General features: G+C 40.5%; 1 protein-coding gene across 1 annotated transcript in view; it reads right to left on the reverse strand.

Annotated features, from left to right (window-relative positions):
* The window catches only part of pemt (phosphatidylethanolamine N-methyltransferase), a 46,136-nt gene that overhangs the window by 15,815 nt on the left and 11,444 nt on the right, over positions 1-18,877 (reverse strand). Inside the window, exons 3-4 of the mRNA XM_041029419.1 lie at positions 11,741-11,856; positions 3,780-3,925 (exon numbers count right to left, since the gene is read on the reverse strand). Of these exons, the coding sequence (XP_040885353.1) occupies positions 3,780-3,925; positions 11,741-11,856 (262 nt within the window). The remainder of the gene's footprint in view (positions 1-3,779; positions 3,926-11,740; positions 11,857-18,877) is intronic.

Below are 18,877 nucleotides of genomic sequence, written 5' to 3' on the forward strand. Positions count from 1 at the left end.
GCCATGGTTTCCACTTTATCATCGACCATGATGCCTTGTTTCATACTCAGACCAGACAGATTTTAGCTCGCTTGTCATTCTACAATCATTTTTGACATGTTTCTGACAAAACAGCGGCAGACGCTGAAGTCAGACTGAGGGTGCACTGTGAGGGAACATGACTTTGGCACCGCACAACCTTGTTAACCATCACCTGGCTGTTACTGATGTCAACAAAATGATGGCATAGATATGACCTCATGGGAAAACTGGGAAAACACCACAATGTACCAGGAGAACACGGACACAGTGCCGCCACTGTGCCTTGCTGCCAATGTTTCCCTGTTGCCATGAAAATGAAATCTGGTGAAAGAAAATGCAAACTACTTTGTGTTTCCTTCCACTACAGTTATATGAATATGTGGAGTGGGTTTGTTGAGATAAAAAGCTGGCAGTGCTATTTTCCAGTTGAACTGTTGGAGGCTGAGAGGGCGCATTAAGATGATGCGATTAAAAGAGCACCAGTCAAACCTCAAATGGTGAAAAGATAACGGAAATGTGGTTTTATGTATTCATTTGAGGCGTGTTCAGTGGACTTTCAAGTCACATCCTTCATGTATGTTATGATTTATTCACTAGGTCTGCACTTTATTGCAAATTGAAAATGAAATTGTAAGAGAAACTGCACACAAACTGCAAAGTGACTTATTACTGTCTGTATTATGAACATTTTAAACCAAGAAGGTTTCAAATATTTGTATAACGTTAATATGCGTGTGCAGAGGGCCATGAAAGGTGGAAGCTAACCTTATTGTGTTATACTCTCAGAGAGCACTTTTCTCTCAATAGGCCTGGCCCTTAGAGGCCTGTTAGAGGTCAGTAGCCAGTTCTTATAATACATCAATGTGTCACACTGTATAGCAGATGCTGATAAAAGGCACCCCCCCCCCCACACAAAATGAATTTTAAGTTCAGTTTAACCATGTTTTTGATACCACAAGCTTGTGGCAAACAAGCACTGGATGTCAAGAGTGTGTGTTTCCTGATTTGTGCAGGTGGAGGGGGGGGGGTGTTTAGCCTATAACAATGTTGGTGGCAGATGAACTAGGACACTGCTTACTGTAACCTGAGCACTTACTATGGCTCGCTATGTAATAAGTTCCCCAGATGTTGTGCACACACAGACACACAATCTGACCCATTTTACTTATGAGGACATGAACATTCAAATACTTCCCTTATGCCTCCGTCATACACCCACCCACCCACCCACCCACACACACACACACACACACACACACACACACACACACACACACACTCGCATGCACATACAGGCTCCCAGTAGGTAAAACTGACCTCCTGAATTGCACATGTGTTGCTGCTGGCCCTGTTTTCTGTTGAAGAGAGGCTGTTAATGCCCAAGTTATATAACAATTTTCATTATGTATGCTCATTTAAACACCACAGGTAGGGCTGGGATAAAAAGGGATTATATAAACAAATGCTTTTGGTTTCGAATAGAAAACCAGCTGTAACTGGCCTTCAGAACAATATGCTAACCTCATTTTTGACCTCCAAAGTGGCTACCGGTAACCCATTCAGACCTGAAAACTAAGCATAACAAAACTCTGTTTTTTTAAAGTTCCTGCGTCACTGTTGTTTCATTGTGGTTATGAAAATGGGCAACCTGGATATGCTGGAGAGCAGAGATAGCACTGTGGTGAGGTTAGAGAAGTGGGTCTGTGATCCGTGGGTTGTGATTGGGGGATGGATCCCGGGCCACCTGGCTGTCACATTAAGACCAAGGGTAATCTGATTGTGTTTGGATCTTTGTTTCTGCCCCTGTGCCATCAGTTTGAATCATCAGGTCACAGTGACTCAAAGGGATTAATATAGAACAAATAAGAAACATCAAATTACAACACACACCCACAGGCTATATCCCCCCACCGTGTGTGTGTGTGTGTGTGTGTGTATGTTTGTGGGTGCCCAAGAAAACACAGGGCTGATAAACTGTGGTGTAGTATAAAGGCCCCCTACATACAAAGACCCACACAGCAAAACAATACAAGTAAATAAATATGTTAAATAACTCCTAAACCATCATATTGGAATTGACTAATGAGAAAGCAAAAGTCATCCGGTGTTGGTTTTAAGGCGCCCCAGTGTGTCAGAGGAATATGGTGAATGATCTCAGCCCACAGCTGAGGTATTTACCATTATTTAATTCAATCATAACTTCTCTTTCCTCCTCTGTAGCACTGAGAGGAGGATCATGCGTAAACGCTGTTCAAACATATGTTTACTGGTTGTTCCAACAAACATTTTTGCTCAGAAGCAGAGAACTTGTAGTTTGTTTTGCACTCCATTGTTTTTCAAAGAACCATCAAATACTAATTAGAGGCAGGACAATTAAATTCATTCAACTAGGGCAATGCCATCAATGAGGCCTTGAAAGTTAAGGCAAACTTGGACACAAAGTCCTGAAGTCCGTTAGTGTCTGTTTCCTGCCCGCCCCATCTGTGTTCCATGTCCCCTAGGATACTATCTGTCTACTGGCAGACAAGGCCTGGTTTCTGCTGCTACTCATTAGCTGCACTGTCATCCTTGAAGAAAAACTTTGTTCACGTTTGAGCTTTAAAGACTTTAGAGAACGAAACACACCAACAGCCTCTTGTAATTGGTTTGCTCAATCTGCATATCAAGTAGACTCCTGTTCATACATGTACACACCAACTCCTGCCAAGTCCTGTCACCTTCTGCTGCTCCAGCTGCCTCTCTGCTGTCACATTTGGGGATGGGTGGAGACAAAGTGATGGACTGAGGGGCATTTCAGTACAGTGAAGATGGTGCAGGAGCTGAGACACAAAGTCTGGATCGTGGAGATGACTCACACGAGTGACTGACCTAGAAACTAGATACCGGCGCTCGCCAAATTGTCATGATGGCGATATCATACTCATGGTCATTTGGATCGATGCCTGGACGTACTCAACAGCACAAGTGCGGAAAAGAAACATGTTTGTCTCAGCTGTATGTGAGGACACAGAAGTCTTCCTGTCCATGCATGGAAATGAGCATGGCTGTGTCAATTGGCTCAAATGAGTTCACGTGTCTTTCCCCATGTAAGTGAACTTACATGTCCTTGTTAGGATGCAGCATATGTCTGCGTGTCTTTTACCCTGAAGATCGAAATACCTAAGTAACAACGCATTCTGTTATAATGTAGGTGCACACAGTGCACTAAATAATTTAACAAAAAATAATTCAGAAAGAAATATTCTAGCTTTGGTCAGCCTGAGGCTGTGTATGTTGCACCTTTAGTTTAATTAGTTCCCTCTAGTGTTGATTAGAAATTAAGTGAGTCTAATACCTCACAGATGGAAAGTTGCTCTGGGCAAGATCATCAGCTAAATTTTATATAAACACACACGCATTATATAAAGTGCTATTTAAGACAGACTTTTATTGTTAACCTGTAACCTTCTGACCACCTTAGATTCAAGTTCATAATGTCTCATGGGGTCATGGATACTGACTTAAAATTTGTTTTTAGAGAAAATGTCTGAGCGACTGTGTTTATATGGCAGTGTAAAAAAAGAATTAGCGATCTGTGTTTGGCTATCGTTATAAAAAAGGGAAAATAAATAATTAGAGTCCATTTAGTATTGCTCTGCATTAATTTCACAGATTTGAAAAGGCAGATTGATGAAACTAAGCTGAGAAACCAGACCAAGGCATGTGAGCTTGATAAATCTCTCCTTTAAAGCCCCTTTTAATTTTTCTTTGATACCCACCTAGGAAAGTTCCAGTGAATCCCAGAGCGAGGAAGCTGCTGACCACCAGTAGAGTGCCCAGCACCATGAGAGCTGCCCCAGTGTAGAAGACACTGATATTGTCCATCAGTTCCCACCTGGCCTGGGCCTTCATTGCCACTGTCATACTGCAGAAATAAAAAAAAAACAACCATAACAATCTTTATTTAACCAGCCTGTAACCTCTACATGTTCTGGACCTTGAGCAGGTTCCAGTTAGCGCTAGACTGCAAGAGGCCTTTGCTGTGGATTCAAGTGGTAACAGCAAGGACTCGTCCTCCACACAACAGGGACTGAGCAGAAAAGGGGAAGAACAGACAGATAAAAGATGATAAAGAAAGAAATAATAAAAAATAAATAATAAAAAAATATAGATGAGTAGTAATGGAAAACTGAATTCCAATAGAAAACAGTGCTACTGACTTACTTTCATCAGACACTGACATACATCACAAAGTGTCACGCTCTATTTCACTGCAAATTAAGTTGTATCTAATTATATCTACCCAGTTTAAAGTAAAAGATTTTATTGTAGCAACACTTATGTGAAGCAGCAAAAGGGATGTGGGCTATAGAAGCAATGTACATTTGTCACTGAGGAAAGAAGACAATCATAATCTGGCTTTATTTGTTTGAGGAAACAAGCTATGATTATAAGGATATATTATCACCTTGTGGCCTTTTGGAGATTTAAATTTAATAATGGGCCACCAGTGTGCAAATAAACTATATTTCTCCACATTTCATCAGGCTTGAATGTCATCGCTGTGGGACCAACTGACTGAGATATCACTGTGATATCACTGCATAGAAACGGTTTTATTGAGTCCACCTTGAAGTTATCTTTAATAACACCGGAGAGTATAGTCACATATTTATTTTGTTCTTCAGGCTCATTAAGGGAATTGCACTCATTCACTGACTCGCTCACTGGGTTCACCTTTTGCAGTTCAAAGCCAAACTACACTGCGTTATCTCAACTTGAAGTGTGACGATTGTAACTGGGGTGGGGGGAAACAACCCAATCAGGAAGTTAGTCTCTATGCTTCACACTTTTGGTAGCCCACAAAGTCATCAATCACTGCAGACACCATCAAGCATTTTTTTTTTATGTCTTTTGAAAACCTCAAGCCAACTCTCCCCCATCGCTTCTAATGCATCAGCTGAATGAGTGTGTGTGTCTGTGGGTACAGAGAGAAAGAGAGTGCTTGTTAGTGGGAGTGCTTTTAACTTTCCCTGACGTCACTCTCAGCTGTAACCCGTGCTGACAGACGAGGTGAGGGCCATGCATTGTATAAGTGTGGTCATACAGAAAAAGCATTTTCAATCCGTTTCCACTGTGTCACCCTAAGGTGTTTGGAAAAAGAATTTCTGAAAGGGCAAGTGTCTGCTTTAAAAGGTGCTCAGGTGGGTTTGTTGATGTATGAAAAGGCGTAACCTTCAGAGTGCTGACACGAAGGATAAATTAATGCCAAGATGGAATAAGCTGCTTCAAACTCTAAAGCATTTACTGCTTGAGTTCCGATTTGTTCGGAGTTCAGAGAATTACCACTTGAAATGTGCCAAATAAACTTAAATCCACCTCCAATACAGCTGAAAATTTACTGAAAACAGGTGTTCACTTTGTCATCATGACTCACTGGATGTAGATTAACGGGCAAAAATGAAATCTACAACACAATAACTTGTGTATTAAAAAAGTGAAGTGGTATAAATACATTCTGAAGTCACCATATATCCCCACTAGCTAGCTAGCTCAGAAGTCTATGGAAACCTGGATACATGCAACTATCCTTCCCTTTCATATGCTGTTTCTTACAATTACAATCTACCTCTCATTACCCTCTCTTCTGTTCTCCTCTGCTTTCTCACTTCTGTGCCCTAATTGCTTAAAGTGGCTGTTCATACACAGAAATGCCGCCCATGCACATAACGTTGGCAGCATCACTGAGACGGAGGAATGCAATGAGAAGAAGGCTCTCGCTGCTGAGAGACCAATATCACCACTTTTTTTTGTTTTGATCAAAGTTCCTTTGCCTATAGTTTCAATGCATTATGGTAACATGCAGCCATTTGCAGCTGAAAGAAGGGCTTGCTCGAAAAAGGAAAAAAAAACATCATCTAAAAGTAAGCCTCTAGATGTTTCTGTCCACTGTAAGATGCAGGAACTCAAGTGAATGGGGCAATAGGTTGTAGTGTGTGTCCTAGAATAAGTTTGGCCTATTTTAGAAGAAGATTTGAAGTTTGCAATGAATGGCAGCAGTAAAAAAGCTGCAGGTAACTTGTGACAACAGCAGATTCAGTGTCACGCTGCTGATTTGTGGACAGTCTTGACTGCTGGCTCCAGGCCACACACAGCTTACAAATTACACAGACTTCAAGTACATGCATTTCAAAATGGTCTTTCTCAGCAGCAATGCTTCTTACAACATCACCGTAACACCACTACCTCCAAGGGCGATTCTCCAGGCTCGACACAGGCTTCCTCTGCTTTGACCAAATTTGGATTTCTGGCTCCAGTGAGTAAGAAATGGCAGTCAGAGATAATCCCACATCCCGTCCTCTGAACACCCTTGCAAATGCCAAATTCATGGTTTTTAAAGTCTGTGTGTGTCTTCTGTTGGCAAACACATCATATATATATTGCCTCAAGGAAGACAAAAATATTCTAGATGTACATGAGATACAGTGATGGAAAATTGCAGAATGTTTGCATGTAAACGCTTTAAAAATGGTTTTAACTATTGGAATGTAAAAGTATATTGTAAGCACCCCATTAAGAAGAAATATACCAGCTTAAATATGTAATTAGTATATGTAATTAAAAGTTCCTTTTTTGTCACATGTCAATGTGCCATAACTAATTTTTTATTGTACCACTGTTAAGCCTATTTATGTCTGGCCCCTTTACACTGTTAATTTAACACTTTAGAGTTCTATAAATTACTTGTGTTAAGGCTGTCGTGCTCCACAGATTCAATACGCCACAAGAGTACAAAAGTTATGTTGCTGTAGTGCTGAAAGGATTTCTAGAGCTGCTAATCATAACAGAACACACACAGGCACAGGGGCAGATGCAGCTTTGTGTGTCAGCATTACCACACCTGTGGGTTGCCGTCTGAATGCAGTATACATCCTGGAAACAAAAATGGCTCCCAAATCAAAACTAGGTTTGGGGTTAATAAGAGAAAACTGGGTTACGAGGTCTGTGCCTTATGGTGTTCTCCCTTTGTCCAAAAAGAGTAGGAAGTGTAATGTGATGCGGCGTGTCGCTCCTCCACGTCAGACACAAAGAGCGACCGCTGGGCTGTCTGTTAAGTAAGGTGGTCTGGCAAGGCACACTGCTGGGATTTGGATTGGAAAAGAGATGGGAAAGGGGGTCTGGTGGATGGAGATGTGGGCAGGTGGTCGGTGGGTGTGATTTACTGAATGCTGGATGTACTCTAACGACTGATGACAAGTCACTGCTGATGTAGTTTCTGGAAACACGAAAACTTTCTGTGGGAAGTGTCTTCACTGATGCATGCGTTTGTAATTTTATCTGTAATTTGTGATTGCTTATGTTAACACAACAGGGATACTGGTATAGTATGTAGTATACTGAAGGACTCACACCAGTCAAAGCCATACATCTGCTCTTTTTCTACATTTAAGAATGTGAAATTGTGAGATTACAGTATTTGGTATTAACTTTTGCTACAAGAAAAATTCCCTCAATATGGAAAACAGATCAGGAGCTTCCACTGGATAAAAGGTGGTGACACCTGTGACCTACACATCTATCGGCCTACATCCAAGCTCTCCTGTCTGTGCACAGTGTTAGAGTCAGCTCACAACTAAGTGGCTGCATGTGTTTCAGCCACAGCAGTCAGGCCTTCTCCAGTTTACACTCAAAAGCTTAACTGACTAACTACTCCCATTAATTCCCTTTAATCCTTGGTAAAGTTTAGTTTAGTTCTTTTTAATAGTCAGAGAAGGGTAGATGCCTGAAATGTCCTTTCTACTACAGATACACTTGAAATACACAAAATAAAAAAAGATTATCTTCCACTCTTCCACGGCTGTAGACTGTTGTTGGTTGTATTTTAGAATAAACATTTTCCAAGAAATCGTAAACATTACCATTTCCACTGTAGATATAAAGGAGCAGATATGACAGATAAACAGGAGACATTCCTTAATATGTAAGTAAACATTTAAAATGTTAATTACTAGTTTTAAAAGACACACAAGGCCTGTTCTAGATGTAAAACAGAAGGCCTGTTAGTCTGTTTCAAAACATTTTGAAACAACATATTTCTAAAAAGTGGAAGTATAACATTTTTATGTTGAACACTTCCCACCCCTCCCAACTCATTAGGCTTCCCGTTGGTAGCAGAGGCGCCAATTAAAAACAGCCAGATAATTAAAAAATTGACTCAATAAAGCCCTCACTGCTGTGTGTTGAGCAGATAAAAATAACTCTGTATCCTCTGCATGTCTGTCAAACAGCCCAGAAATCTGCAGCTGTCTGTCAGATAATCAGCACGGCGGTGAATCAGTCAGTGTACCCTGTATGTATGTCAGTTAGACAGACAATTTATCAGCACGACAGTGAGTGAACCTGTAAGGTAATTCGTCTTCTGGTCAGTCGGTCAGCTTGTCTGTTGGTGGTTTTAATTGTACTGTGTCGAGCAGAGTGGAAATTACATGTGTTTCCACTGTGTGACCTCACAGCAAGGGACAAATGTGCTGATCCATGCTAGAGAAAGCACCTGTTTAAAGTTCTTCTCTCCATACTTCAGTGTTGACCTATAGTTTTCCTATAACTATACTGGAATTGTTTTAGGACTGGTGTCAATTTGCTGCTCAAGCTGAGTGAACATTTTCTGCTGCCGTTTCCCATTGTTTGAACCAGTGGGCTTTTACTGTGAAGCAGCTACAGGAATTATATTGTATTTGTCACCCAGATTAGCGGTTCTTTATTAGTGATGCTGTGGATTTGCAAAGTGGAAGGAGCTGCTGGTTCACTGGTGGTTTTTACCCATTCTATATTCCCATTTCCCAATTTTATATAACATATAACATTTCATTTCAACTCTGCTAACAGTAGTTGCTTAGTTCATTGAAATTTTTGCAATAAAGCATTTAAACTGCCCACTGTAAAACATAGCCACAGAGTGGGTTTTGACAGAAGGAAACTTCAGCAGGTGTAGAAGGAATTGTTAGTCTTTCCTTTCATAGGCAAACCACATCAGTGGCATGGAAACAGTCATTTAGCCCTGCTGGGCAGTCAATACATTAAGTGTTATTCCATTTTAAATGCTGGGTTTCACAGTACAAGGCTTCACATTGACAACTGAACTGGGAATGACATGATTTCACTGGCTTCCCGAGGTAATAATAATAATAATAATACTGTACGTGTCAGCAGTATGTCAGTCCAAAATGCACACGTCACATCATCTATATTTTTCCTCTCTGTCACATTAAAAGCAGCAGTAGCCTTAAATCAGATTTGAGTTTAATTAACAGCTAATCAAACAGCCACTGGGCAGAAGAGTGGACTAAAGCGTAGGGAGCTCAATCATAGTTCATGCTGCGTCCACCCTGCTGTGGGGGCAAAGAGGAAAACACTAGGGAAAAAAAAAAAACAGTCTTACCAATTTATACCAAGCGACAGTGTGACCGTTCAATTACCTTTCCAATATCAGACTGAAATGATGTGGTCATCAGTTATCATTATTACACAGCGAAATGTCCGCCTACCACTGTGTTTAACGTGTTAGCCATCTGCCTGTAAGACACCGCCGACTACTCATTTGAAAATAATTGTGGTTCTCGCGCTCACACATGCAAAAGGTCATTCAGGTTGTTTTTTTAAAATGTCTTCTATCACACATCATATGGACTATACAGCACACATATGAATGTGCCTGAGCTGTCAATGTCAAACAGAAATATAAAAAAAAAAAAAAAAAGGAAACATCAGTGACTCACTGTGGAGATGCTGTTTAGAGAGAACGAAAATGAAATGACCTTTTAAAAAGCAGCAACAGCAGAGCAGTCTGCTGGCCCATAAAAATCAGTGGCTTATTTATAGTTTATTCAGGGATTTTGTTAAATAACTAAGTGCACTTTTGTGCACTCAGAAAGTTGCAGTGTGTGAAAATTTATGAGAACAGACTCATTTATGTTGTTAGTAAAGATTTGAGTATCAACTCTGATCTTATGAAAGTTCTATGTAAGGATCTTAAGTAATTAACTCTTATTCAGTAAATTTTCTTTGAGCTGCTGTACTTTTTACTTTTACATCAACACAAATGCATACAGAAGGTATAGACGTCTAGACGAAGGCCGCCTGGACAGCAGCACTGAATGTAAAGAAAGAGTCTGTTCTTAAATAGATCATTAAAAATGTGGTGAAGCTGCATTTATGTGCAATGGACTAATATCTGAATGCAGCATATGTCCGGACTCAGACATCATCACTCCCCACAAGGAAGCACCAAGCTAAGCACAGCAAGGAGTGGGTAGTGATGATATGAACTTTCCCCTTTGCATTCTTGAGGTCATGAGGTCAAGTAAACATGTACTAAACGAGAAATGCTTTCCCTTTCACCAAATTAAGTAACCTTCAGCACCAGAGCTGAGGGCGTCAGAGAACAATAACTAATTGTGCTGCTTTGTGTTGTGCTGCCCTTTGTTTCCATTTTAGTTACCTTTTGTAGTAAGGTTGCATTAGGAAGTTGGCAAAACCTCCCAGACTGCCATGTTGTTATCCTGCATTACTCTGCGTACAATGACGCAGCTGGAAAAAAGAAGAGGGTGCAGAGATTCGACAAACAAACTGCAGACAGACTCTGAGACCTCCCAGCTAATCAGTCCAATCCTTGAGGTATCTTGTTACCTGCTCCCTACCTGGTATTTGCACATTGTTCAAACTCCTGGCCCTTAGCTTGTCTAGCATGCTTTGTGTTATATATTACCAAGTTGAGGTTATTTTCTTTGACTTGACCACGTCCCTTGAGAGCCACAGAAGACATTACACAACAGGCTGTGCTGTACATTCAACGACCATTGCATTGAGTTTTGTGTGTAAAATGGCAGGATCTTCATTTTCAGAGCGATTATTGGATATTTTTAATCATTACAGTGGAATAGTGCAACTGAAAGCAGTCCAAAGAAGTCCAAGTTGAACAGTTGAGACATTGTTCAACTCATTCACATATTCTGTTCCTAACACATCAGAGTGAATGAACTGTTATGTACTACAACTATTTTTAGTTTCTCATGTTGCGCTGAGTGTCGATAAACATTCTCTTCAGAAGCACAGGAGCAAAAGTGGCAAGAAGCTTTATCGCTGCAAAGCAGCTTGTTCGAAAAGCGTTGTTGCCTGGCAACAGACATCATAGACATCCTTTGAGAAAAGAAAGAAAAAGAAGCCTTCTCATACTGGCATACTGTATGTGTGTGTGTTTTTTTTTCGAGGGTGCTTTGTCACCATTTTGATCCATAGTGGGAGGTGTGGGAGTGTGTACTTCCACTGGCTGCTGTATGGTGGCAGGCGTGGGGGTGACACTGGCACATACAGAGCCGTGGGCACGGACGAGGATGGGAGGAAGAAGGAAGAGAGCAGCAGCGTGCGAGAAGAAAAGAGGACACAGAGGTGGAGGACAGAAGAAGAGGGAGACGTACAGGACGAAAAGGGAAGTAGAGCGAGTCTTGCCTGGGAGAACCTGAACAGAAAGGTTTAACGAAGTGGCTCAGCAGGCTCTAGCATTTTAGCATCAATATGAAACAGAAAACAAAACTGAGTAGTTGAGAGGAAAGTTACGTAAGGCCTTAGGCATTTCATATTGTGAGTGAGCAGGTTGGAGTCGGCAGGAAATCTGCTGAACTGCTTTACAGCACCAAACATGAAGAGGAGGCTGTTCTCCCAGAAAGAAAGATGAGAGCTTTACCTGTGGCTGCGGTAGACGTTGAGCAAAATGATGACGAAGCCCAGGCAGTAACAGGCCAGGTGAGGGCTGCCAAAGAGCCTGGAGATTGTCCGCGTATGATGTTCCCATCTCGCCACCTGACCAATAACAGAGAGCAGAGGAGTGAGAATGAGATGATGGTGTTTCCCTTTACAATCCCATTAAGTTGTTAGAGAAACTGCAATATTACTTCCTGTAATATTCTGAGGGGAACCATCTGAAAAACAATAACGGATGGAAATATAGGTGGATTCCAAAAAAAAAAAGGTTTTTTTTTTTTTAAACTATTAACTGGTTTGTGCCTTGCTTCTTTCTCTGGTCTGGTCTCCCCCATCTCCTCTCTGAGAAACTGCATGTATATTTTATTGTAGCAGCTTTAAAGTCTTTTGTGATTAGGTTTACTTTATTTTGTTATAGTCTATAATTAAGGGGAAAAAAAGGCATTTACAATGAGTAAAGAGTCAATATTATTGCCTACTTTCACTTCCCTTCCACAGATGACCGTTTTGATGCTTTGACGAAAAGTGCGCTGCCTTTTAATATGAAACCTCGTCTCCTAGGTGGTTGCAGATTTTTCACGTTGCATTATTTTCCTCTCACAATGGCAGAAGAATATGTCTTTCAGGGATTCATTTCCGTTTCTTTCTTAGTGTTAAAGAATGTCATTTCATGAAATCTCACTTCAGCTTTTAGGGAAAAATGAGTATTTAATGCAGTGGATGGTAATATTTATATCTCGATTTAATCACTGATCTATTATCAGAGTTAGCACTGATAGGGAGACAGAGAATATAAAACAGTGACAGAGAAGGAGCTGGCTGAAATATCTATCTATCCCAAACTAGTCTCAGGGCATGAAGCTCAGAATCTGCTGAGGAGTTAACACACTGATGACCGACTGAATGAATGAATGAATGCAAATACTGACTGACTGACTGACTGGCTGGAGAGGTCACTGAGTGAACAGCTGATTGATGGGATGACTAACACTGTGTCCAAACAGCAGGAGTGTCTGAAAGTAAGACCAAGTGTGTGGGGTTTTTTTTTTTTTTTCTCAACTTGATTGCTATGGCATCTGCATGATTTTTTGTTTACTGGTGTGTATTTTTAGCATATTTCTTTTCAAGACCACTTGAGATTTTTGCCCCTGATTTGCTTTTCAAGTCTTTGCCACATCATAATTTACAAGGGACTGGATTTGTGTATTTGGACACAAACACAATCACTTACAAGTCATTAAGCAGAATCATGGGAGTTTGTGTAGAGAGATTTTTTTAACAGGCTTTTTACCGCAGGGGTGTAACACAAGGCTACAACTATTTAATTATTGATGTGAGCAGGCTCTAAGCTGCTCAGAAAATAACATTATGTTCTAACCATGTAGCTATTAATCAAATATGTAGTCTCTAAAGAAAAGAATTACAAGGTTATTTTTAAGAAAAATTTGAGGCCATTGCCAAAAAAAGAGGCTCAACAGATCAACATACTGCACATGTAATGGGAAAAGGCCCCACATGAAAATGCTATTGGTTTCAAGTGTCTCTGAAAAAATGAGAAAGCTGTTCGAACAAGCTCTCTTAGCTATTTTGCATGCACTTTTGAGACAGTCCCTAACTCGTCCACTTCCCTTTAATTGTCCAGGCTTATTCTAGGCTTTGATAAAGAAAATTATGACCTGGATTAGTTTCAATGCTGAAAAAAAAAGCCTGAACCTAAGGACATTAAACTCAGAGTGTCTTTTCCACAATTACTACGGCTCAGATGGAATTACAGCTGCATTTTCCGAGATGTCCTTCACACTTTAAATAGAAACTATTCAACTCCCATCAGTTACGCAACATAAAGAAAGAAAGAGCATTTGACCTGTCTGTCAGTGCGTTGAACCTGACTGGGTTGTAGACCTACTTATTGACAAACTTCTAAATTACCGACTGCGGGCCGAGGAAGTGCGTAGATGACTGTGAGACACGACAAAACATAAAAGACACAAATGTTGCCATGGCAATGCCTTTTCCATCTTCAGGAGAGGAAAGACAGAAAAAGAAGCAGGAAAATGAACAAAGGTGAGAGGAAATAAAGAAAGTCAGCCACTGCAGAACCGAAATTCATTCTTACTGGTTTTTGAGCTCCATGGGAAAGTATGAGTCGGCACAATCTTTTGCAAGATATGTTCACTGCAGAGTCCAACTCAGAGTCACTAACCTTAGGGCCTTTGGATCTTTAGAATAACTGACTATACTGGATCTCTGGTCTTCTGCTCCTTGTTCCTCTGCACACCATGTCCACTGTCTTTTAATCACAACCGCTAGCAACGTCTGCATTCATATCACTTTCATCCCTCCTTCCTGCCTGTCTCTCTACAAAGAGAAGAAGACTGCTGTGCAATAACAGCCCTACAATTTAAGATCTTCTGTGACTCAGACTTGTGGTAACCTTCATATGTTGATTACATTACAGTGTGCTCTGTAGGACGCTGGGACAGGGCGAGCAGGAGGTAGACGGAACAATGATCAAAGAAAAGAATAGAAAAAAGCAGAGGGGATAATGATGGGAATTAGGTAACAAGTTTGTGAATGCAGACATGATAAGATGATGTAATGCATTTTGATGTAGGTGTGTAGCATTTTAAATGTGAGACATAATGTAACACATACTGTCTATGTATGTCAGCATCCTCTCTTGTTTTCAAGAGAGAGATTAATCACAGCTATACTGCTAACTTCCAACTCTCTGCTGTGGTCACCAGCCTCATACCTCCCCCTATGACCTATGAACTGAGCTATCCCAATACAACTTGTGTAACAGTACACTGTCTCAAACGTCTCAAACTTACTGCAGATCTTGCACAGAGAAGCCTACACCTTGATTAACAGAAAAGACAAGATGTCACACATTTTGACCAGAACAACTTTGACTTGAGATGATAAATCACAGTGGAATTCGATGGTTTACTTGCTACTGATATGCAAGTGCAGTTTGCACATGCATGTCTGTAGGTATAACTAGTCAACCGTCAAAGATGCCAGTGCGAATGTCCAAAACAATTATCAGATGATGAAAAATAAGAAAAACTAAAAAAAAAAAAAAAAAAAAAAAAGTATTCTTTTAGTGTGAGTACATACAATACAATAAAAGAAAAGAAAGATGTCTGGAAGAGTGCAGACATGTTTCCATCTACATCAAATTTCACATATTTATGACTAATGTTACATCATGTTCCCCCACGTTCTACCTCTGCAGAATGACTGGAAAAGTCAAAGCGTGAGATGCGTAATATAACCATTCAAGTACCCTCAACAAAACTGCTGCTTAGGCTCCAACTGAAGATAAAAAAAACCTGAATTACAATAGAGACAGGAGATAAAAAGAGATCGAGTGTGTGGTCATACTCATGTAAGGGAGGAAGAGGAAATTGCTTGCAATATAAAATGTATTACTGTACTCCAAGAGACATATTGTGACCAATGACAATGACACTTGCCTTTAGATTCCACTAAACAGGTAGACCGGGTGCGAGTCCATGTGAAGCTGGACTCTGATACTGACATTCATGAGGATGACATAAGAAGTGGGAGAGTGATTACAGCATAAGCCTCCAATCATAATACACTGTACTGATGATTCAAGGCACAATATAGTGGTGATTTTGCACTGAAAGGGTCATCAAGAAGTGAATGCGCTGCATTTGCTGCTTGGAGGTTGAGCATAGGAGATGATGCGTACAAATGTGCACACATATGCCAATACACTTGACAGGTGTGGGAATGTTTGATTCATTCTGTACATGGATTTGTTCCTCATTAGTGATGGCTGATTTTCACACTGCATAAGCTGCTGTCAAAAAAAAAAAAAGACACACTTAGCACCTTTTTTCAGAGACACTTGTCTCTTTCTTTCATCACATCTCATCATCTCTAAGAGGTTTATTATGAGAAATACAGATCTTTTTTCCCTTGTGGGAAACATGCCAAGCAACCTCCAATATCGCCACATTAGCGGGCCATTTATGCTAGTACACTCTATTCTGAGGCAGTGATGGGACTGCAAGCTCCCTCACAATCATTCAACACAATTTACAAGCTGTCCATGGGGTGATGGAGTACACTAAAAATACTCAGGTGTTCTGCACACAGACTAGTGATGCTGTTATCAAATCATCAATCAAGCCATGGAAATAACAGAAGGCATGGATGAGGAAAGTACAGGGAGTGGTGCCAGCTTGGCAGAACTAGCAGCTCTCCAAGACAAATTCAATCAAGGCTCAGGTAACAGGCTCCTTCTGAGTCCCCATCAGCCCACTTAAATCTAAGATGCAGGCACTTGAATGGGTTTGTCAGGACATTAGGATGACATCTGAGGCGGAGGGGCTTTTGACATCTGATGTTCCTTCATGGAAGAACATCTAAGCAGCAGAAGCGGGACCCCCACCCAACTCATCCTCCCCTCATCACACCCTCATCCACACACCAGGAATACACACTTTGACAGCAGGACCTAAAGTACAACTTATGTAATACTACAGTGTGAAGGGGGTACTTGGAGGTTGTGGTAATTTTCAGCCTCTCCAGGGATACAGTCTCCAGTCTGAACTGTGAATCCACCAGCCCCATCAGCAGCTGGTGAGATTGATCCACTGTATTAGTGTACAGCATTGTGTAATAGAGTACAACAAGCACACGGGAACAAATGCGCACGCACACACAACCAAGTGTGTTAATGCCAGGGTGTGTGCTGTACCGGAGTAAAAACAAAGAAAGAGAACAAGAACACAGACAAATCACATGCAACACCAGAAACCCCAGCTCCTGATTAAATCCTCCTCAATTCACAAAACACTGACTGAATATTTAAATACCTGCGGATTTCTGGACAATTTGTCAACTGCTGTGCAAAAAGATATTGGGAGCACAGTATTTTCTGAATCAAACTACATTTACATAAAAATGGATCAAAATTTGGGGAGAGGACAACTGAATTTTTAGACCATGACAGCAGTGTGGCTGCGGCTAGAGTTCGCAATATTGGCCTGTAACATGATTGAGCTACTACTATTGAAACCCCTGGATTGTCATGATATTTTGGACATTGTGATTCCCTAATTTGGTGGTAATCTGATTTCTCTTCTTGTGCCACCAGCAGTCCAATTTTTACCACAGCATTCTAGGTTGTTAGTGAAGTATCTCAACAGCTACTGAATAGATTGAAATGAAATTTTATTTTTGTCCCCACATGCACATGAGATTCCTCAGCATGTTGAAGTCAGATTTCTGTGAAATTTGCTCCTAAAAGAAAAAAATGACCCAGGGCCTTTCCCCTACCACTGCTTGGTTAACTTTTCAGCCACAGAATCGCAAAAGATCTGTTAGTTGCGTTGCCTAGTGGTACAGCAAGAGGAGCTTATTCTCAATAGCTAATTTACTGTATGTTTTTACTACCTTTGAATGAACAGAGGAAAAAGTGGATCTGAAAGTTAAATTTTACTAGACTGGAAAGAGTAAAATATACAATATGTCAATATGTCATTATGTTCGCCAATAACCACCATTTCATTCTATCCTCAAAACCTCCCTTTCATATTAGTTTAAAGCCTAATAAGATTAGGACTTGTGTTACGACTATATCCATTCCACCTCCAGGCAAAGGCCATTACATCACCCTGATTATATCACCCACAATGCTTCAACTGAAATGCTTACAGACTGAAAAATCGCAAAACGAATCCATACAAATGTCACAGCAATGGACTTAAATGTTCTCCTTGTATCACTATCACAAAATTGAGCAGATCAAATAAAAACATCAAAGGAAAACAGTGTACAAGAAAACATATTTTAGAACAGCCATAAAGGGTTGATAGTCTCAGGCTGCGGCTAGTTTGTCATGGACACAGTCGTGTGACTATAACCATTGCCTTCCACGTACAGAAACATTTCAGTCACAGTGTGACCTTGGTTTCTTGACACTGATCATCTGCCTTTGTGGAAAAGTAAGGATATACAGACTGTTGACCAAACTGTGGTACAGTGGATAGGAGGACAGGCTGGAAGGACAGGTATTTTTTGAATTTTGTAAAGCATGAAAGCCTTTAACCTGAAGGGACAGACAGAGACTTACTCAATATATGACAAGTTATCGAGGGCTCCATATTTATCTTCTGCAACACAAAGGATTGTCAGTGACAGTTGGCGTGGGCAAGATGATGGTACATACTGTCAGATGATATCCAAGGGGTGACTGATAAATCTGTGGGCCAAGGTTTAGGGAGATGAGTTATACAGCTCTCTTTATATACATGTGCAGTTCAACTCTTTGAGTGATTATGCAGAAAGTCTGAAGTTAATAACATCTGTGGTATTTCTGTTTCGGGTAATTGAAAAATTGAAAGTCAGCAGAAAAGTCTGAGAAAATGGACAATATTAGACTCCGTGCAGTCATCTGCTACTTCAGTCTCAAGGGCTTATCACTTAACAAGGTCTCTGGCCTGATTTGACCTAATTTGGCCCCCTCAGACTACTACCCCTACCCCAAGATTAAATAATGGTTACCATGCAGACACTGTTCCTGCTGTGCACACTGACTTCTACAAAGAAGGGATTACTGTCTTGTTGATTTTTTTTTTATCTATAAATTTACAATTTATAAACAATCAGCCACGATTATTTTTTTTTGTCTCTTTTGTTTGTGCTCTTGTCACTTAAAGAATACTTCGAACAATGATGCAACCCCCCCCCCAAAAAAACGATTTGGCTGTAGCTTAACGTTCCTTTAAGAACTAGTGAATACTTGGGACTGAATCTGAGTCTAATTTAAATAAATACATACACAAATAGCAGTTCCAAGTTCTGAAATATTAACAATACACAATCTGAAGAGAAACAACAGCAATCTCAACATGGAGTGCTCACAGTGTGGGTACATCTGAGGTCGTATCACCTTTGCAATCAGCGTAATTGAGTCCAATGAATAAAAACATGTAAACAATGAACTGAATCTTTAGTCCTTCACTGAAGTCATGAATACCTATGTGAATATCTCTTACCTGGCTGAACCAAATACATATTTAAAATAAAGACTTTGGTTAATGAGTCAGATCTGCGACTGAATTCTGTTGCCTTTAGT

This window comes from Toxotes jaculatrix, chromosome 21, assembly GCF_017976425.1.
Source record: "Toxotes jaculatrix isolate fToxJac2 chromosome 21, fToxJac2.pri, whole genome shotgun sequence".
Classification (NCBI taxonomy): domain Eukaryota; kingdom Metazoa; phylum Chordata; class Actinopteri; family Toxotidae; genus Toxotes; species Toxotes jaculatrix.